Below are 22487 nucleotides of genomic sequence, written 5' to 3' on the forward strand. Positions count from 1 at the left end.
GCGCCACCAGGTGGCAGCACTATGCAGGCCGCTCTAGTTCATGGCTCCGCCCCAACTCCCCAGCCTACGTTTACCCGATTCCCGGACGCTGTAAACCTCTCTATTAACTGCTTCTAATAAAAAGAGTTTAATGTACTTTACTTCATATGCTTCATATCATATTTTATAACATGATAACGCAGCAACGATCAGACGTTGGTGGTGCTTCGAGCGCATGCGACCTCATTGCGGTTTGCGTTTGGGGCCGCTAACCTATAACACGTTTCTGCTTGCGTACGCAAACGCAAACGCACCCAGGCGCTTGGGGCCCCAACGCCTTGCGTCCCCAATACTAAAACTCTCTAATAGAGATTTTTAGTTTAAGGGACGCAAGCGGCTTGCGCACGCAAGAACTAGGGGCCATGGTACTGCGCATGCGCAGAACCGTCAGCGCGTGCGCAGTACTGTCGCCCCTAGTTCTTGCGTGCGCAAGCCGCTTGCGTCCCCTAATCTAAAACTCTCTATTACTAAGAGAGGTCGGCCCCATCATGATAAGAGGCTCTGAGGGAGACGTATACATGGTAGGTTACGATGCAACGGTGCAATGGATTACAGCGAGTATTCACGTGACCTTAAGCGAGCCGAGATAACACGTATAACGTTTCATCATACCGGCTGTACAGCGACGTGGCGGCCTCGATCGATCACGTCGGCGTTCGCGTGACGTCACGTAGGCCACATTGTTGTCCTGTTCACAGGTTGCACTGTGCTGCTAGGGATAAGCACGCCGAGGGTAACGCGTAGTTTTTCGTCATAGCGACTGTACAAGATGACGTCCTCCATGACGACGTCAATGCGTACCCCCGCCCCCGGTGTATATATATTAATGTCCAATACGCAGTGCGTGCATTTTACACACGCTAGCGATGCAGAACTAATGCGTCCACTCTAAACTTTCTTTCGCGAACACACAAATACAAACGGCAAGAACACGGCAGAGCGGCCCAAAGTTTTCTTTAAGGAGAGCATACGTGACACACACTGTAAAATAATTTACACCCTTAAAAGTGAAAAAAGGTGTAAATGTGTCTATAACCCACACCCTTAGGGTGTTATCTATATAACGGACACCCTAAGGGTGTGAGTTATAGACATATTTACACCCTTTTTAACTTTTAGGGTGTAAATTGTTTTACAGTGCACCCGGCTCTGACACTGTGGGGCTGGTACTCTTTTTTTTTACGAAGGGAAGACACCTCGTCATATATAGCGGACCAGACACGCCTACAGATCGCCGTTGCATACGTGCAACATCGGAAAGCGAGCCGACGTTTCTTTCCACCTCTTATTGGAGGGCACAGCCTTTACACTGTAAAATAATTTATAACCTTAATAGTGAGAAGGTGTAAATTTAAATATAACTCCCACCCTTGGGGTGCCGGTTATATAAATAACAACCTAAGGGTGGGAGTTATAGACACACTTACACCCTTTTTCGTTTTTAAGGGTGTAAATTATTTTACAGTGTACCCAGCACCGGTGCAAGGTTATAGCCACTTTATACCGGCAGTCCTCTGTCACGCAAAGTGTTCAGCAATGGAATAGGCCAGGAGGGCAGCTACAGCACAGACAAGGGGATCCTGCTGGACTGTCGTTTAGAAACTTTCTGCGAGACGTCTTGGTGCGAGCAATCTTAACTTGCCCTATGCTAGTTGCCATTTTCTTTCCCATTTCTCCCCTGAACGTCGTCACCAAGTGGGCGGCCGTACCTGTTTATTATAAACGAAACGTTCGCAACAACCCGGGAAAGCAGGCAAAGAAAACGTCGATTTAAATATCCTGTTGCGGAAGGATATGTGATGAGCAATATGTCATATTTCTATTGCACCTACTCATGCGATCAAAGGCCACCACCTAGCTAGGAAGCGCTTCTTTACTTCAGTGGTCATATATATGGGTCTCCGATTAATGGAAAGCCTTTTTGATGGTTACCGGTTTCGAACGGTTACGAGTGCATTACATTAACATGTCTGCCTCCCGGCGCTATACGTTGAGAATCGTACGAATGGTGCTGCTGCATCTAACATCGGGGGAAGATGGTGTGTATTACAAATGGGCTAGTATGCATAACGTGAATTGGACGCACAGAATCAGAGGAAGAAAACAAAAAGCTGTTGTTTCTTTTTTTTTCTGCTTCTGATGGTGCGCGTCTAATTCACTTTAGGTAGCACGTACCAGTTAGCCCAAAAACAAGGCATACTGAGCTAGCATAGTTGAGTCGCAAGTGCGGGCAATGCATCAATGAAAAGCTCCACAAAAGGTGGCCAGCCTGAACCGAAAACCGTTATTCATTCATTTTGGTTCCACACGGTGTTAAGAATGGCGGGCTGCAAAACAAGATTGCCACACAGTTACGACAGGGCGACACGACGCGCATCTCCCCCTCACCGTCGCTGCAGCTGGGAGGCGTTCGAAGAAGCGGCCTTTGTGCTGGAATCCGCCGCCCTCCTCCAGCCCCTTCGACATTGTGACGGAACTAGTTCGGTGTATGAACAATGATTCCGGAGTTCCCCAACGCGGAGCTGATTTGACACGCATGGACAAGCTGCCGCGGGAACGACGTATTTTTGTGCTTCTCACGCTTCGGCGTGGCGCAAAACAACGAGCGACCCTCGATCGGCACCGATAATTCCCGGAACGGCAACCCTCCAACGCCGTCGTTTGGGCTTCGGAATGTGTGCGCCTTTGTGTCTGTAAACTGATCTGCAGAGCAGCGGCGAGTTGGTGATGAGTAAACGAACAGTCGCCGCCTCGTATGGCCGGCGGATCGAGTGTATAAAAACTGTGGTTGTGCGAATGCTGAGGACACTTCTCTTGAGCAGTCATGTTAGACTGAGTCACTTCTCTCATGCAGTCATGTTGTACTGATACTCTTTTTCTCAAGCAGTCATGTTAGACTGATTTAATTTCTGTAAATAAACCCATTTTCCTCGTTCTCGATGAGAAACAGTTCTTCACTTCATCAACGATCTCAGCGTAAATAAGTTGGACGATGGCATGGGCCAGCTACCTTCGAATTCATGCCGTACTCCAATCTTGGCAAAGGACCACGGACGATGGGATTGAGCCCCCAATCCTGACAACTGGCTGACAGCGGTGAGATGGACTTTGCGACATGGTGCTGTATCTGCGGTGAGTGCTTGGTTTTTGCTTTGACTCTCTAGGCTTCATTTTGTGGTTGTTCTGTTTAGAACAGTAGGGAAGCTAGATTGTTGTGTGTTAGCTAGGTTGTGTTTTCCTAGCTAGATTTAGAGAGCAGAATCAAGGCAGTAAAGCAGCAGTCATGGAGTTAAGGACACTGCTGAGAGACGAGTTGTTGATTGTTGGTGAGGAACTGGGCCTAGATGTACGTAAGGAAATGCTCAAATCGGAATTATTGGAGCTAATTTCCAATCAGGCCAGTGAGGCAGATATTGAAATGGGAATGGAACTTCTCAAAAAAAGAGAGAAACGGGAAAGAGAAAGAGAAGAACGGGACAGAGAAAAACGAGAGAGAGAGGAACGCGATAAAGATCGCGAGTTAAGAAAAATGCAACTGGAACTTGAAAGCAGACGTTTGGAGATGTCTCAAGGAAGTGAAGGCGCTCTGGGACGATCAAGTGAGGCAGAATCGTACCGCATGGACAGGCTATTAAAGCCATTTGAGGTCGGGACCGACATAGGCTTGTTCCTATGCAATTTTGAAAGGACTTGCGAGAAGATGAACTTCGGTCCGAGTACATGGCCACAGCGGTTGCTGTCTATGTTGCCGTGTGAGGCGGCGGAAGTAATCGCCAGATTGAGTGCGCAGGATGCATATGATTATGCAAAAGTTAAGGCTAGTCTCCTGAAGAAATACCTCCTTTCAGCCGAAGCTTTTCGGCAAAGGTTTAGGAGCACAGGCAAGAAAGATAGCGAGGGCTATCCGGAGTTTGCATATAACTTAAAGGCCAACCTAGTCGAGTGGCTTAAAAGCGCGGAAGCGTACGACAGCAGAGACATGATCATTGAATGCATGTGTCTAGAGCAGTTTTACAAAACCATCCCTCAAGCTGTGAAACTGTGGGTGCAAGACAGAGGTAATGTAAACACTGTGGAAAGGGCGGCTGAATTAGCCGAAGAGTACGCAACCCGTAGAAAGGTGAACGCCGAGGAGGGAAACTGGGACGGTCGAAATGGACCGCGGAAACCATTTCCGTTCAAAAAGGGTGCGCAAACTCGACGATCCGAGCCTGTAGACATGGCGGAAAAGCCCGCAGAAAAGAGCGAGGAGAAAATTAACGGAGAAACCGCACAAAAAGAACAGAAAAGAAAATTCGAATCTGTTAGACCAATTCGCTGTTACAAATGCCACAAACTGGGACATATAGCTGTAAACTGCGAGAAGTCTAGCGTAGTTTTTTCCTACGTGGAGGAAAAGGATGAGAATATGGAACTTTTAAGTCCATATCTCCACGACCTGCAAGTTAATGGAAAACCATGCCGAGTGCTAAGAGACAGTGCCGCCACGCTGGACATTGTCCATCCGTCTTACGTGATGGTAGATGACTTCACCGGAGAAGTAGCGTGGATAAAACAGGTTGTAGAAGAACACAGCGTGTGTCTGCCCATGGCCAAAGTCAAAATCAGTGGACCATTCGGGGAGCTAGAGACTGAGGCTGCAGTTTCCAAATTTTTGTCACTGCAGTATCCCTACATCTTTTCGAATCGCTCGAATCAGTTACTGCGTGACAGAGGGCTCAAACTGGGAGAGGGCATAGTACAGGCATTGACCCGAGGCCAAGCTCGTAAGATCGCGGCGCTTTCGGCTGAAAATGCTCAAGCTCCTCCAGCGGAAGCAGAAAAGGGGATAACTTCAATACCCGAATCCGAGCTAGGCCCGAGGGACAAAAGAACAGTTGAGGAGAGCCTGCCAGCTGACCAGCTCAATGAGAGCGTAGCACTAGAGTGTCAGAGTTCTAGCCTGCAGGAAGAGCAAGCAGACGCGCTCACAAGTGAGACAGGGTCGTTATTATCACCGGCCTCAAAGAACTTTGATCAACTCTTACGCGTGGATAGAGAGTCACTGGCAGCTGAGCTAAAGAATGATGAGAGCTTAGCTAAATTACGTGACACAGCTAAAGAAGGCATTGCTAGGCGCAACATAACGATACATGAGAGAGGTGGATTGTTGTATCGGCATTACAGAGATCGAAAGGGTAGGATTTTAGATCAGTTAGTCATACCTACTAAGTATAGGGAGGACCTTTTGAGTCTTTGTCATGGAAATGGGTGGTCCGGCCACCTAGGCATAAACAAATCAAAGGAAAGATTGCTTATGGAATACTACTGGCCTGGCTGTTTCAAAGATGTAGAAAACTTTGTAAGATCATGCGACGCCTGCCAGCGTTCTGGTAAACCAGGAGAGACTTGGAATGCTCCACTGAAGGTAGTGCCCTTAATAACAGAGCCTTTCAGACGACTTGTAATAGACACGGTAGGGCCTCTTCCAAAAACAAAATCAGGCTACAGGTACTTGTTTACCATGCTGTGTCCGGCTACCAAGTTTCCAGAAGCAATCCCTTTGAAAGAGCTCAGCTCCACCGAAGTAGTAGACGCGCTTTTGACAGTGTTTGCACGAGTTGGGTTTCCAGCCGAAATTCAGGCAGATCAAGGGTCAGTATTCACGAGCGCACTGACTTCCACATTCTTGCAAAAGTGCGGGGTAAAGTTAATACACAGTCCTGTCTATCACCCTCAGTCAAACAGTGTAGAGAGGTGGCATTCGGTGCTTAAGCGAGTTTTGCGTGCGCTCTGTTACGAGCACAAGGAGGACTGGAAGAACTGTCTTCCGGCAACTTTGTTTGCTTTGCGAACGGTTCCACATGAGGCGACAGGGTTCTCACCAGCAGAACTAGTGTATGGGAGGACATTCCGGTCTCCACTGAGAATGTTAAGAGAGATGTGGGAGGAAAGAGGGGAGAGTCCAACCGTGGTTGAATACGTGCTAAATTTATTGGAACAGCTAAGCGCAACCCAAGAACTAGTCAGAAAGAACATGGCAATAGCTCAAAAGAACGCCAAAGTCTATTACGACAAGAATGCGAGGCTTCGTACGTTTAAAGTCGACTTAACGATGAAAGCGGAAAAGTGTAGGTTTGGTTGTTCGCAGGTTACTTATCTGGGCCATGTTGTCGGTCAGGACATGAGACGGCCGGCTGAGCTGAAAATAGCTACGACTGGAGAATTTTCTCAGCCGCGCCCGAAAACGGACCTTCGTTCATTTTTGGGACTTGTGGGGGACTATCAACGGTACATTCCGAATTACTCGCAATTGGCAAGTCCATTAACAGACGCCTCCCGAAAGGGAGCACCGAGTAACGTACACTGGGATAAGTACAAAGAGAACGCTTTCCAAAGTTTGAAAACGCTATTGGTTTCTCGCCCTGTGCTTCGCGCGCCAGACTACACAAAGGAATTCATAGTTCAATGCGACGCAAGCGACAGAGGTATGGGCGTGGTACTTAGTCAAGTCGGCGACGATAACGAGGAGCATCCTATCCTCTACGCCAGCCGTAAACTAAATGTAAGAGAGGAAGCCTACAGCGCTTCAGAGAAGGAATGCGCTTGTTTGGTTTGGGCCGCCCAGAAGTTGTCGTGTTACTTGTACGGAGCGAAGTTCATCTTCGAGACCGACCACTGTCCTCTGACGTGGCTCAATCAAATGTCACACAAAAACGGCCGCTTGCTCCGATGGAGCCTCACTCTCCAAGAGTACAACTTCTCCGTTAGATATAAGAAGGGAAAGTTGCATAGCAATGCGGATGGTTTGAGCAGGCTAATTTGAATTCTGCGTTTGAGGGTCCCGCCTAAATTTTAGGGTTACTAGTGTTAGCTTTTCTTTAGGCGAAGAAAATCCCCTCTCATTCAGCAGAATTCCCTCCATTAATTGCTGAATTTGTCAGCAAGAATTTGCTTCAGAAATTGGCATAGTGAAATGTAGCATTTTTTTTGTTTCTGCACTTATGTTGTTGTTTTTTTGAAGCCTAGCGAGTCTAAAGTGAGAGCCAATGCACGTCATCTCGGCGCAGAGCCGTGTTGTGGGGTTCGTTTTGCAGTTGCCTGTCCTTGGATGTTTTGGGGCGGTGACATCAATGCACAACAGGTTGCTGCGAGCCAAGACATCAATCCCCCCCCCCCCCCCCCCTGACCAGCAGCCGTTCTCTTCCTGCCTAGCGGTTGTCAACGCTAGACAGTCGAGACTTTCCGGGCCATGGAGGCGCTGTTAAGAATGGCGGGCTGCAAAACAAGATTGCCGCACAGTTACGACAGGGCGACACGACGCGCATCTCCCCCTCACCGTCGCTGCAGCTGGGAGGCGTTCGAAGAAGCGGCCTTTGTGCTGGAATCCGCCGCCCTCCTCCAGCCCCTTCGACATTGTGACGGAACTAGTTCGGTGTATGAACAATGATTCCGGATTTCCCAACGCGGAGCTGATTTGACACGCATGGACAAGCTGCCGCGGGAACGACGTATTTTTGTGCTTCTCACGCTTCGGCGTGGCGCAAAACAACGAGCGACCCTCGATCGGCACCGATAATTCCCGGAACGGCAACCCTCCAACGCCGTCGTTTGGGCTTCGGAATGTGTGTGCCTTTGTGTCTGTAAACTGATCTGCAGAGCAGCGGCGAGTTGGTGATGAGTAAATGAACAGTCGCCGCCTCGTATGGCCGGCGGATCGAGTGTATAAAAACTGTGATTGTGCGAATGCTGAGGACACTTCTCTTGAGCAGTCATGTTAGACTGAGTCACTTCTCTCATGCAGTCATGTTGGACTGATACTCTTTTTCTCAAGCAGTCATGTTAGACTGATTTAATTTCTGTAAATAAACCCATTTTCCTCGTTCTCGATGAGAAACAGTTCTTCACTTCATCAACGATCTCAGCGTAAATAAGTTGGACGATGGCATGGGCCAGCTACCTTCGAATTCATGCCGTACTCCAATCTTGGCAAACGACCACGGACGATGGGATTGAGCCCCCAATCCTGACAACGGGGGAAGAGAAAAAGTGACGTTCGGTTCGGTTCCGGTTCGAGCAAAAATAACGTATTTTTCTTTGTCGGGCCTTTGGTTTTTCGATTCAGTTACGGTTCGATACCCTTCTGCTGTCGCAGTGTAGTAAATGCAGCGTGCGGGGAATGTCTGGAAACGAATGCTTTCTGGCACATCAAACAAATGTAGAAGCTTCAATAGCGCCCTGACCACCGACTGGCTATGAGTGCCGTAGCAAGGGCATGTTTTAAAGCTCACCATTAGCCAGTACAAGTGGGATCCTGGGCAAGTCCAGGCCAAGAAGACTACGTGGTCACCGTCCTCTTCCACTAAGGTGTTCTCCACTGTCAGGTCCTGGACGGAGCCAGGCGGTATGTCGTACGGGTTGATGTCGACGTTGAGGCGGAAGGATCCTGCTTCGGCGTAGCGGACAAACCCTGGCACCTCGTCGATGAACACAAATCTCCGTTCGGCCTCTTCGATGTTCCGGTCAACGTAGACGAAGTGGCTGAATGGAATTCCAGTCGCCTGCCCCGCCGTAGGGATCGCAGATGAGCGTCCGACGAAGGTCTTGGAGGAGACTGAAAGAAAAAAAAAAAATAGAGGACATTCCACTCGTGTGTCAATTTCATTCTACATTGTCATCTACACTGTGTCTCAGCGTGTTTCATTCCGAACTGCAACGCAGTGAGAGTAATACCGCGTTTTACTGTCGTAGTAGTTCATTTGCACTGCAGGCTCAAGTGCCATGCATTGTATATGGGTATCAAGAGGAGGCTTTAGCTCTGGGCCTAACTCCGATTTCCTTATTCGAATACAATGTGAAACGCAGAAATGCTAACGAATTTTGGTGCAGGTGAAAGAGAAGGCTGGTATCTATAGTGACTGCTCGAAGCAGAATTTTGATGCAGTGTCTCAAATCGTTGTCAAAAAAAAAGCCATAGAAATGGTAACAATCGGTCTCATATGGTTGTGCCTAACAAAAAACTCGACCTCTCGGCTTCCTTTGTTCTTGATTGTAAAAAACAAAAAGAAACACAAATTCGTGGCAATTGCACCAAAAACAGATATTGCAATTCTGTAAATGCCTCGCTTAGAGCATCTGAAGCGGCCGAACGCAGTGAACAAATACACAGTTTACACGAAGCTTTTGCGAAATCTACGTAAGCGGGTTCCACTAAAGTTCTGCTAAGAGAGAGAGAGAGAGAGAGGCAAAAGGAAAGACAGGGAGGTTAACCAGAGATTAACCAGAGATTATCTTCGGTTGGCTGCCCTGTACAGGGGGAGGGGCAAAGGGATGCGATAGGTGAGAGAGAGAGAGAGAAAAGGATAAAAGAAAAAAAAACTACACACCCACACACTCACGTACACACGAACTGTTTCTGTGGGCACTGTCACGCAGACCGCAAAGGCGTTCCTAGTGTTACGCAGTGTCACCGTGCCATCCTACGTTACACAGTGTACATTCACAATCTGTCAGAAAGTCCCGTGTCTTTTAAGTACCGCAACAGCGCCTTCGTAGCGGATCGCGCTGATGTTCGCGTAGGCCAGTTTCCAAGGATCTTGTCTGTCATTGGGCTCTTGTCCAGTTTGTCCAGAGTGGCTGAGAGGGCATGTAAGTGATGGAGTATTACATCAATCTTGTCCGTTTTATATGTGTCAATAGGTGTAGTGACAGAATCCTAATATCACTGTTCATTGCTGAGTTAGATTCGTAAACTGTTTTCTTTCGTCCATTATGCAATTTCCCAAAATTTCTGTCTAAACAAATGAAGAAATAAATGAGACATATTCTTCCTACACTCATTAAACGCTTTCCTTTAATGCAAGAAATCTGATCGAAATTAGGCACGCTAGAGGCCGAGCAAAAGAGTTTCGTCGTTCTCATGCATTTAGATAGGAGCTTCCTCTGAAACATTTTTTTCCCGGAATCAAATGTCTACTTGGTGTCCCTTGTGTTGCGTCGTTAGGTGCAAGCATGATTCCTTAGCTTTTTGTTGTTTTGTTTTATGCAGTGATTGTCAACGTGCGTGTCTAGCTACGCGCATTGGGGCTGCGTTAATAGCTCCCAGCGCTTTCGAGTGGCACCGTTATACGATGTCCCCGGTGGCAGCATTGCGTTCCCAGCTGGGTGATGCTCGCGGATCTCGTGTCCTCGGAGGGATGGCTCAACTTGCGCAGGTGTTCTCCCGCAGTTCATCAAGGCAGCCAATTCTAGGCACAGTGGAGCACGTATATAACGAACTCGGATAAAGCGAATTCTTTATATCGGACACGCGAAACCGAACTGACCGATACTCATGCAAAATAACTCTTTTCATGACGAACTGGAAATAAGATACGTAGGACTTGGGCCATCTGCATGCCGCTGTGCGACAAGGTCGACAGTAGCCGATTGGTAGAGTCCACCCGTAAACAGTTTACGGAATAATGGCACACCGCAAACGTGGCGGCATCGCTAGTAGCGCCACCTCGTGGGGCTTTCTTGAACTGCGTCGTTTTAATAACGTTCTTGTGTTGGATCACCAACCTCTCAGAACGAAAAAAAAGAACAGAAGGAAATTATCTGTGCACTAATTGTTGCTGCCAACGCCCTTGCATATTCAGATAGGTAGACCGTGGCCGTTGTGATTTTGATTCTGTCAGTCAGCGTTGGGCCGTCAATCAACGTCAGATGGCCGCGTAAGCGCTGTCGCGGAGGCCTGTGACTCCGGTGTTGTGTGATTCTCTAAAATTGTGACAGGTTTACGATCAGACTAAAGCTCTTTGATGAGTTGCCTACAAGTGCAGGCGATGTTTTCATTGCTTTTGTGTTCGTAATCTCGTACCATCCCCATCGTACGTACTATAAGGCACATACGCACTACGCAACAGGTGATATCTAAAACGACATTGAGAACGTACCAGGAAAACTAGCGCTCCAAGTGTGCGGCGGGTACGTCGACGCACTTCGCGCGTACTGGGAACGTCCCGGAGTCCCTAATTATTATAGACGGCCTATAATTACTGTTTTGGCTTCTACATTGCCCTTCCTTCAACGAGCTGATTGCGGTGTTGTTGTCCTGATGTGTTTATGAAGAGACTTACGAGTGGATTCGTTCATTCCTGTGTAATGAGCGACCATCCTGTGATTGCCGGATTGAGCTTTCGGTGCGGGTACCCATAGATGAGGCAGTCTTGGTGTGCTTGTGTGAGTGTATGTATCGGTTTTCTATATTTACTTCAACTCGCCCCACCCCTTTTCTTTTTTCTTGAGTATAAAGAATTTTGAGGTAGCCGGCTATGACGTAGCCTATATTTCCATGCTCTTACGCTTAAATAATAAAAATAATAATATTGATCTCTGGGTTCCCGTCGTACTTTTCAAAGTCAGAGTAGAACCGACGCAATGCTCGCACGAAATGTCATCCATACTCCATCTCACAAGTCGTTTGCAGCACTGCCGAATGGACGAGGCGCACCCGGCTAATATTCTTGCGCAGCTGAATGTAGTTCTGGGCCTGTCTGATTAATGGCGGCATTAGGGAGTTTTATTTTTGCTTCGTTACAGCAATACGAAGCAAAAATAAAACAGCGATACGCGAACACGCGTTGGGACCTTTACGCATGCTCGTCTTGTACCACGAATCGCTGAGGCGGTGAGCAGACGATGCGGCGCGGATGAACACATATCGAGGGGGCATCCGGTCTTCCTATTGGCTAAGGAGTCCTGCAGCTTCCACAACGCTGGAAACGACTTGTGAGGATGGAGTTTGGGGAAGTGAACTTTCACTCCCTCATCTTTGCATCCCACGGAAAAACACCCAGTTATCCAGAGATTGACACAATGTTCAGCGCCACTCGTCCCACGGTCGGGCTTTCCCAAACCAACAAGGTCACGCGCACCTGAATTCAACGTCGTGACCGGCCATCCTCCAGAGGCCATCCGTCTGCTGACGATGACGGTGCGGTCTACGCTCGCGACACGAGTGGACACCGAATAACGGCCCACGCCGTCGAACCAGGTGAAGTAGCCACTGTAGATTCCGTCATTGGCCGTGACGTCAGCGCCTGCGGAAAGGGAAATTAAGGAGGTCTTTTTACGTTGTACGCACGCATGCCACCATTCACGGTATACCGGGTTACTGAGAGTTACTGGGTGGCTGTCACTAAGGTGGCAAACATACTGCGACGTTTTTTTCTTCAACCACATACATATTGGGGATGTGATTGTGATACACGGGCGTTCTCATCGAAGGAGAAAAAGAAGGAACATATGTTGACGATTACGTGACTGTCGACGCACTATACACCAGCAGCTAGGTAGAACTGATGCCCCTGAATGGGCTTACTTTTGCTAAAAAAAAAAGTGCACGCAGGGACTTAAGGTAAATCGTGATTGGTCACTGAAGAATAGTACCTCTGCATCCTCTCGAGTTAAAGTGAGTCACAAGATGGCGCCACCAACACGGTCACTCAATACCCGGTATTCTGCCAAGTGCATAAAATTCTCTCTGCATGTAGGTATCTACGAGTAGTGCAAGCGACGTTGCGATTCCGTCCTAGGACTGCAAATTTCTAATCGCACCACCTGATTCTCAGTCGTTCCCGACTGTGGTTGGCTTCCCTTCGCACTTTAGTTGCCAGCTCTCGATCAGATGAAGTCAGGACGGAGGGGGGGGGGGGGGGGAGATTCGACGAAGGCCGCAGGGAGCGTCACGTCTAATGCAATCGCAATGAACTCGTCAGGCCCTGTTTTCACTTGCTAGCTCTATGGTTTCCACCTTCGTGAACAAGGGCTTTCATCCTTTACAAAGTAAAGCAAGAAATGATACGCTAAAATGTTCTGGCGTACGTAATATAACGGCACGCGCCGATGCAGGCAACGCTACGTGTCAGACGTGTAAATGTTTAGTTGCCATCAGTTTTCAAGAAGATTGATGCTTTGTGTGGGACGTACTGCTACGGCGTCACCGTCCACGAAAAATAAATGTGTAGTGCGTTTCAAATGTCACCGAATGATGCGGCAATCCAGCATGAAAAGTGAACGCAAGAAACCACCATGTGACGTTAAACGAACCAGTGTGTTTGGATAAAGATGCTTTCATCGGTACAAACTATAGAAATGGACACTGTCCAGATATGTATACACGCAGGTGCTATTGTGAGAACGTGCGCGTGCTATTTAATCAATGAAACAGTTTCTGGGGTCCTTAAATGACTTGGTTCACGAAGTTGCTTGTCAGAGAGGCAATCTTTGAAGGTGGCACTTGTACTGCGACTCGAGCTTGAAGCTGCGGCACATTCATTGCCCGTGGCAAGCACCATATGAGAGTTAAGCGCAACACACATGGTGCGATTTTGAGTACGATCCGTCAGGCAAAATGGTGGGGGTGAAATGAAAAAAGAAAGTCTGTGCACCGTTCATTGGGTGCACGTCAAAGAACTCCAAGTGGTCAACATTAATCCGGAGTCCACCCCCCCCTCCCCACACTACGGCGTGCCTTATAATTATATCCTGGTTCTGGCACGTAAAACACCAGAATTTTTTAACGATTTAACTTTAACTGCTATTCCGCCATTAGTATTATGTCGGGTCTGAGAAGGTTGAAACTTACCGAGACCGTTGTCGTGTAGCTCGACTTCGATCCCGTCGGGCGACCGGGGTCTGATGACCGTGGCCGTGACCCTGGCATGGAGCACGAGCCGGGTTCCCTTGCTGACCTCTGCGTACACGACGGCATCCGTGGCGACGTTGACCTCGGTCCTCTTTACGAAAGAGCGCACAAGCACGGGCTCCACAGTAGCGTCGACGACGAAAGACGTGGCGCGGACGTGGACCTGGGCTTCCCTACTTCCGGGACAGAGCGACACCACCAGCGTCCACGTGCCAGGCTATGCGCGGAGAGAGAGAGAGAGAGAGAGAGAGAGAGAGAGAGAGAGAGAGAGAGGGCGTCAATTGGTGTGACGCTCACGGAAGAGGTGGGCAGAACTGTGGCCTTCCTATTTAAGAGCGTTAGCTCTTACTCGTCACGTTTCTCGATTTCTTGAAGTCTGCTACCACCTCCCTTCGGCGTGAAATTTTCAGTCCGGGGAATTCAAGATGGCTGCCCCCACAGTAAATCGATATAGCAACCCAATGGGTGATTGACTGGTGACGTCATTAGTATATATCGAATTGGTGATTGAGTGGTGGCGTCTCTAATATATCTAAGATGGTCACCAATTGATGACGTCACCGATAAACCCAAGATGGTGGCCGAATTCAGGTGCCCATGATGACGTAATCGAAAATGCGGATAGAAGTGAATTCACGTGATATGACGTCATAATCAAAGATGGTGGCATATGTTAGGAACTTGAAACCCAAGGTGACGGCCAAATTCGTGTGCCCATGATGGGAGAATGTCATAATCCAAGATGGCGCTTAGAAGTCATACCACGTGATTATGACGTCATAATCAAAGATGGCGGCATAGTTTCAGAATGTGAAATCAAAGATGGAGGCGGAATTTGGGTGCCAATGACGTAACGGTCCAATATGGCGGATAAAGGTGGAACCACATGATTATGACGTCATGACACCGTAGTTTCGGTTTCGCAAATTCAAGATGGCGGCTCACGGAGTGAAGTCATAGCCGAGATGGCGGCCGCTAAAATTTCAGCATTGCCATTTGTTGGGCGTGTTGGTAAACTGAAAGCATATTTAGCGCCAGCGCATTGTGTTGTCGTCTCCCTTCCGTCCTTGTTTGCTGGCGCTAAATATGCCTTCGCTAACATTTGTTCTGACATCACGAATGTCAAGGTATGTTTTCGTATTTGGGCCATGGTGGGGGATAAGTTCTCAAAATTCAACTTCCATAGGTTGTGTCTATGGTTCATTTGGAACATAATCTTTAACCTCTTGTACCGTTGAACAGTTCAGCAGACTTATGTAGACCCAAATACGTGACGTCATGGCGAACTCAGTGCGGGGACTTCAAGGTGGCGTCGCCACTGGCGTTTGCCCTTCAGCGCCCTTGTCTAAATTGGCAAGTCTTTTTTTTTGTGGTAAGAGCGGTCGTTTTGTTGTTCCAAGAGCGTAGTTTTCTGAAGTGCCGAATGAAATACAAATGACCTTTATTAGAGAGTTTTAGCTGGTACTCCTACACATCACTGAGTTACCGGAGCCGTAGAAGGCGGTAGAAAAGCTTGTAGCGGCATCTTGCGGATATTTGTCGAAGTATAGCGAGTTTGAAACATTATTGTGACGCGTGAGTGTTATCCAAGATGGAAAATCAAGAGCTCATCGTGCGAACGATTTTACACCGTAGGTGCACACCGTCGTGTGCACCCCGGTTAAACACCGCACCACGAGATGTCACCAGGGCTCTGTTGCTGCTGTACATTTCTCCGGTTTTTTGCAAACGGTATTACGCACGTTTACGGACAGGCCAAACCTTTCTTATACTTCCATTAGGCCACGGTAGGCATCGATGGTATTCCGCCTCCATGCTCATGTCGTGTGCTATAACGGAACTTGTACGCGACGCGTTACGAATGACTGAAATTTCTTGTAATCGTTACGTCTTTCGTCGGTGTTTGTAGCGGAAAGAAACTCTCAGGAAGCTCACATCACGTCGTCGTGGCGTCAAACGCTTTAAATTTACCCGTTTCAATCTTGCTTCTTTGGCTTAATTAAGTATAACCGGCGGCCAGATTGGTGGCGCCAGCTGGTGGTGCAAGGCTCAACCACAAAAACACAGAGCCAATTACTATATTCTCCTCAACTGCTGGTGCAAATTTTCGACAGCAGCGTAATTGTCTTCACAATTACGCCAATCCCGAAAATTTGCACCAACAGCGAAGCAGAATACAGCAGGTTACTGCAATTTTAGCCCTGTGCTTGTCTGGCTGAGCTCTATGCCTCCAGGTGGCTGCACCGCTGCGGCCGCTCACATTTACGCCCCCGCCCATCGGGCAATCCGCGAAGACCACCCCCGTTTGCCGGAATAGCGGACGCGTTAAAAGCCGCTAATCTCAGAGCCAGCTGGCGTTGGCATGATATATAAGAACTGCACGTGCCATTGCGGCCTAATGGTTAGAGCGTCGTGCTGTCGTGCCGTAGAACCGAGTTTCGATCTCGCTATCGGGCACATAATTCAATAATTTCTTCAAGTGTAAGCTATTAGGCAAGACAGCAACAAGACCCAGCAGCATCGGCCAGGAAAGTCCGGAAGGGGGTCCGCAAAGAAAGCTTCGATTTTAAATAAATAAATAAATAAATAAATAAATAAATAAATAAATAAATAAATAAATAGCGTGTCGTACCGTGGCGGTGCCAGGAATCCTGATAGTTATGTAAGCGCCCGCCTTCGTGGACTGCGTCGTCAGACACTTGTTGCACTTCCTGCCGTCGGGGTAGCGTAGTTGGATCTTCAGCGAGCACGTGCCATCGCAGGAGAGTGTCACGGTGGTTCCCTTTCCCAGGTCTCGATCGACGAGCACGGAGAAAGCGACGCCTTCCTTCGGCACCGTCGCAGTCTCTTCGAAGATCTGGACAGAGGATGCAGAGATGGCACGGCGAAGCGGTATTAGGAGCCAGGAATTCGTTTGACGCTGCTTGTATGAGTGCATTCAAACTACAAGACGTTTATCACGATTATGCTTATTATAATTCTCTATTGTTTCCAGTCTAACTCGTGCAGTTAAGCTTAGTTTTGTTTTACTGAAGTGTAATAGTCCATCCATCTTCTCCGACTTCTGAGTTACACAATAGTTGTTTGTTGGCAGCATTACCTTTTCCAGTTTTCCATTCGTTCCTGCAATTATCTGTGAGTAGAAACAACCCGATTCGTGGCTCATCCCCCGCTGTAAGTACGTGCTATCTATTTAGTTATCACGATCATCATCGTGAGGATCATCATTTCGTCCTCATCTTTGCCAAGATTGCTTCAGTATGAATTGACTGGGTTTGGTCAAAACGACTAGAACAGACACGGGTGCTTTATTCCACAACTGTTTTTCCTGCGTGGTTGCCAACTGCACGAACAGACTCGCCGGATGAATAGGCAGCTACATTTATCCTGCGTCGCCGTCAACTGGTTGTATAGAGGGATCACGTGATATATTTATAGATATATAGGTTATATCTAGACTTGACTAGTTATGGGCGATATCGATACAGATATGGGCTGTGTCTAGGAACGACTACAGGCTTGGCGAATATCGGACACTGCAGCACATACTACTGATTTATTACCAATTCAGTCGAGGGCAAATTTCTCTGCAATTGACATTCAATACTGAAAAAAAAAACATGAAAGTCGATGCTTCTCACACTGTTTACACAAGGGTACTCAAGCCTACGCAAAGTTACTAATACTGTTGATTGCAGAGCGGACTTTCAGGCTTGCACTTGGACAGACTCCTCGGCGCTTGAATAAAGCGTCACTTCATCGGACAACGGCTCTTCCTTCGCGCTACCACCGTGCAATCGAATCATCAAGGGCCGCAGACTTCGGACCTTAAACACCTTCCCTTCTTAACTAGTGTTGAAGCTACCAGAGGACAAAGGGCAAGGGAAATTAACTAGGGTCGTCGGGAACGTAAGCCTCACCACGATCGGCCTCTTGTCGTGGTCCAGCAGGGCGCGGACTGGACACACTTAGCACACAAGGATCATGAGGAATGTAAGCCTCACCACAATCGGCCTCTTGTGGTCCAGCAGGGCGAAGGTCGAGTCCAGGAAGGCCGACTCGAGGGCGACCGCCGCCTCGTTGTAGCTGCCGTCCCGGAGCGCGTACGGCTTGCCCCCCGTGCGCAGGGCCAGGACCTCGAGCTCGAGGTCGGCCTCCTTGCCGAGGGCGATCGTGTTGATCCTCACTCCCGCCGCGACCAGGTCGGCGAGCACGTCGGCCATGTAGGGCCCCGAGGTCTCTCCGCCGTCGGTCATGAGCACGATGACTGAGCCCTCGACGCGGTGCGCGTTCCTCCTGAACTCCTGCGCGTAGAGAGAGAGAGAGAGAGAGAGAGACAGAGAGAGAGAGAGAGAGAGAGAGAGAGCACTGAAGGTGTGGCATCGTCCGAAGATGGACCGGTCGAAGCTACACAGCCGCCCACCGCAGGGCTGTCGATTTGAGTATGCCGAAGCTATTTTTGACCCCCACCACAATAACCTTATAAAAGCCCTCGAGTTGGTTCAGAACCGCGCGACACGATTTATCCTGTCAAATTATTCATACAATACAAGCATCTCGGCACTAAAAGCCCAAATAAACCTTCCCTCTCTAGCCTCACGCCGTAGAATAGCCCGTCTTAATCTTTTTCATAAATTCTTTCATTCCTTGCCTTTTGACAACCCGTACATAAAAAGAGCGCATCGCATTGCCCGCACCAGTCACTCTAATACAGTACATCCCCCACAAGCTCATACCGTTACTTTTCAGCAATCATTTTTTCTGCGCACAACACGAGACTGGAATGGCCTGCCCGCCGAAGTTGCCACTATCATCGACCCACTTGCATTCAAGCGACTCATCGGAAATATCCCTTTGTAATTTGTAGTATCTCTTTGTCACTAACTCCCCACTCCCTCATGTAATGTCTCAACAGAGACCTTTGTGGAAATGAATAAATAAATAAATAAATTAAGTGACTGCAATAATGCACGTATCGCTCGCTCGCAGGGCTTCCCAGGCACGTACACACGCATGCATCGGAAACGTCACGGTCTCACCGCGTTGGGCCACCGCCGGAATTCAAACACCCTGCTGCCAGTTGTTGTGCTGTCCCGCGGCGGCCGTTAGCCCTTACCTCGAGGGCCTTTCTCAGAGCGCATCCGATGCAGGTGCTGCCGCGAGGCACCAAATCTCGCACGATGTTGCCGATACGTTCGCGCGTCTGTGCCGACACCGTCGTCAGGGGAAACGGCGTGTGGGCGGCCGTGTTGAACGTCACCACGCCGACCTTCAGGTCGTCGGGTATGAGGACCTCGACGAAGTAGGTCGCCGCTGCTTTGAGGTGCCCGATGCGACCGTGGTCCTGAGAAAAAAAAAAAAAAAGGTGTGTTGCAGAATTGATGTCTGGTGGCACTAGCCACGAGAATACGATAGCATTTCGGTGTTATACGGTGCATTATGCCGCGATTCGTAAGCTTGTATGCTTGTTTCTTTCTCTCCCCAATTCCCTTCTCCGCGAAGAGTAGTATATCAGCGATGTCTATACGCCGGCGAAAATCTCTGCCTTTCATTAAAGGTTTCTCTCTCTCTCTCTCTCTTGTATGCTTGAAGAGATTACGGCATGGGGGAAAACTTGGTGCTCTGTAGTTGATTCACTCTCCATGGCAACAAGTATAGGAGCGGTGGGTATGTCCAAGTGCGATTCTAGTAACAAATTTCATTTATGCGCCTATCGCTGGTGCGTGGTCAGCACGCGTCCGTGTTTACAACGCGCGTTTTTTTTTCATTAATGAATGTGTGTTTGTAAAAGAGGTTGGCATCACGAGTGACGCCTGGTATCACTTTTCGATGGTAGGCGAACAGTACACGTTGACATGTGTACTTATCCTTTTTTTCCGGGGGCCGCTTTGCACCCGCTAAGAACGTAATTTTATCGTCCAGTGCAAGATGCAACTGCACGATTTGGAACTCACTGGAATGTTATCGTTGATTACATCTGTCGTCTGTGTTCTTGCCGAACCTTATGCAATCAGTTTGTGTGCGCGACACGAATAATGTTGTACTTTCTGGAATGCAAGCGGGCAACAGCGATTGCACTGGAACCCTCGACGAGTCATCTATAAAAGCCGACGCGCTTGACCCGCAGGTCAGATTTTTACAGCGCAGCTGTATATAGCTACCCTGCGGCGGTGTTCGATATCCTTCCATCTATATCACTGTAAACTAATTTACGCCCTTACAAGTGAAAAGGGTGTAAATGTGTAATAGCTACACCCCCTAGGGTGTTACTTATCTAACGGACACCCTAAGCGTGGGAGTTATAGAAACATTTACACCCTTTTTCACTTTCAAGGGTGTAAATTATTTTAGTGTACGCGTCTCGTCTACACACACACAAAAAAGAAAAAACTTCGTCTTCAGTTAGTCGCGAATGCTCTGTAGCTCTCAATCTAACGCAGGTGTTTTGGACAAAAAAATCATACTAAAATTGCCCGCTTTATTGAAGGCCAAGTTTTATTTGCTTGTCATAATTAGTTAATTCACTGTGAAGTTGTAAACGTTACACAATTCCCGTCTGCTGTGAATACATGGCCGTCTACGGAGGGAGTATGGCTACAAAAAGCGGCTGTAACTCTTGTTTTATCGAAACTATCCCAAAACAGGTTATACGAAAACTTGCCGCTAAGACGACTCTAACATTGCGCCGAGTTTCGTCTACTTTTCTCAATTACGTAGTTCACAGTGACGTTGTAAATATTGTGGAATTCCCGTCTGCTGTCATTACACGGACTTCTGCGGGAGGGAAACGTACAGCTCCATGTTTGAGCGCTAAAATAAAACTGTAGTCCTGCTCAACTTTCATTTAGCTTATTAACTAGGAAGTATGCTCAATCGCAAATTGAAAAGAAACTTGTTTAGTTTCCTGCACTCCTTTGACTGAGCCCCGGTCAACGTATGTCATCGCTCGCGTCGGGGCTCAGTTAAACGGCCACCTGCGTCCTATACGCACTCTTACCACCAGTGGGTGTTGTGTGTTGTAATAATAATAATAACAACCAATATATTATTTAGCATGCCAGGAACAACGCTAAGGTCCAGCTGTGTGCTGGCGTACGGGAAAAATAAGTTAAACATACAGACATATATATCATCAGACAGATATATATTGCTGACATATATATTCTGTCTGTATATTCTATATTGTCTATACAGGGGATATATATTTTATATATTACACACTTATCAGAATTGCTTCGACCATTATAAGCCCTTATCGTTCTTTTGCACCATATCCATCCACGCCTAACCATTATCAACCGAGATGGGACACGTATAACCCCCTCATCACTCCTTATCATCCTTATAAATTAATTGACTGGTCATCAGTCTGTGTTGCGCAACGTGAAGTGCATGAGTTCTCAGAGATCGGTGGCATTTCAGTCGGTGAAGGAACGCCCCTACTGAAAGCACATCCCGCGACCGCCTGAACGCATCGGGGATGTGGCGTGATTGCAATTAAATTTTGGCAAAACAGGAATTTTCCTGTTGTCTACAAGTCTTAAGTTGGCTCTACATGTGGTCCTAGAGATGCCTTTTATTCCACCATCACCAAATCTTTCAACAAAGCCTTCGTAGAAACTGTTCTCCTTTCGCATTTGTTTTGCGCCGTCGGTACAACACATTTTTATAGTTCAGATACATTCACCTTGTGCGAGCGCGGGTGTTTAGCCCCGTGGGTAAAACATTGGGCTTCTGAGCGTGGGGTCCTAGGTTTGCAGCTCACCAGAGCCAAACGTTTCTCCTTTCGAATTTATTCAGATTTTTTTTTTATTTGTGGAGCACATCGTGTTACGCGTAACGGACGGACAGATTTCCTGGTTGAGTCACCTAAGAATGCTTATGGCTCACTCACGCTAGGCCGACCCGACACCAATTTCAGTCTGCCGACTGTCGGCGACAGCGTTTTTCACCTTCGTGTCGACGCCCCTGTCACACCGTACCAACACCAAGCTCTCCGCCGACTGTCGGCAGTTTGTCGGCGTCGGTACAGCGTAACAGAGGCGCCGACACGAAGGAAAAGAACGCTGTCGCCGACAGGAGGGTTCGCTTATCAACTTCTAACACGCTCCCTTCCGTGATGGCGTACGTATACGGCTTTGGTCGGTTGCTGTTAAACAACCTCCGAAAAATAAAAAAAAATTGAAGAGGCTTGTCACTCACTTGGTGAAGTCTTCGTTGGCACTAATCACTTCCCAGGTGGACCTGCGTTCGCACAGTACGTTGTGTTTGTTCGGCGCAAACGGGTCGTGTTTCCTCCTGCTGTCGTCACAGAATTTGTTCACCTGTGAGCGGAAAGAAGCAGCTAAGTCAGCGGGGGGAACGGAGTGAGCGAGAGAGGGCAACATGTAGCGGTCGATTGATCGACCGAGTGATTAAAATTTTTTTTATTCGAAAGTAATATTAGACGCCAACTACAAAAAATTAAATAAAAATAAAAACGGACCACCTAGAAAGCCTAGTTTGAGATTGCGAAGATCAGACGTACACGTTACCGATAAATGAGGTAACCGATTATACTACTACAATTGCTTCTCTAAAAAATGTAAACAATTACAGTTACCAGTTGCTGTCCCACGAATGTGAGAGAGTAATTACAAAGCAGCAATCGGTTTACGTCTACGTTACTTTCCTCTGAACTATCGACATTGCATAGATACGGCAAAACCAACGAGTTGGCCTCGCATGTTCAGTGCGTCCTCTGCAATTCCCTTCATAAATTGCTTATCTGCGCGAACAA

At 48.0% G+C, this 22487-nt stretch overlaps 1 protein-coding gene across 1 annotated transcript in view; it reads right to left on the reverse strand.

Annotated features, from left to right (window-relative positions):
• LOC139047509 (calcium-activated chloride channel regulator 2-like) overlaps window positions 1-22487 on the reverse strand; it is a 42347-nt gene that overhangs the window by 8953 nt on the left and 10907 nt on the right. The window contains exons 6-11 of the mRNA XM_070521319.1: window positions 18825-19052; window positions 17713-18012; window positions 16341-16565; window positions 13649-13925; window positions 11937-12101; window positions 8310-8632 (exon numbers count right to left, since the gene is read on the reverse strand). Coding sequence (XP_070377420.1) covers window positions 8310-8632; window positions 11937-12101; window positions 13649-13925; window positions 16341-16565; window positions 17713-18012; window positions 18825-19052 — 1518 coding nt within the window. The remainder of the gene's footprint in view (window positions 1-8309; window positions 8633-11936; window positions 12102-13648; window positions 13926-16340; window positions 16566-17712; window positions 18013-18824; window positions 19053-22487) is intronic.

The sequence above is a fragment of the Dermacentor albipictus genome, chromosome 7, assembly GCF_038994185.2.
Source record: "Dermacentor albipictus isolate Rhodes 1998 colony chromosome 7, USDA_Dalb.pri_finalv2, whole genome shotgun sequence".
Taxonomy (NCBI): Eukaryota; Metazoa; Arthropoda; class Arachnida; order Ixodida; family Ixodidae; genus Dermacentor; species Dermacentor albipictus.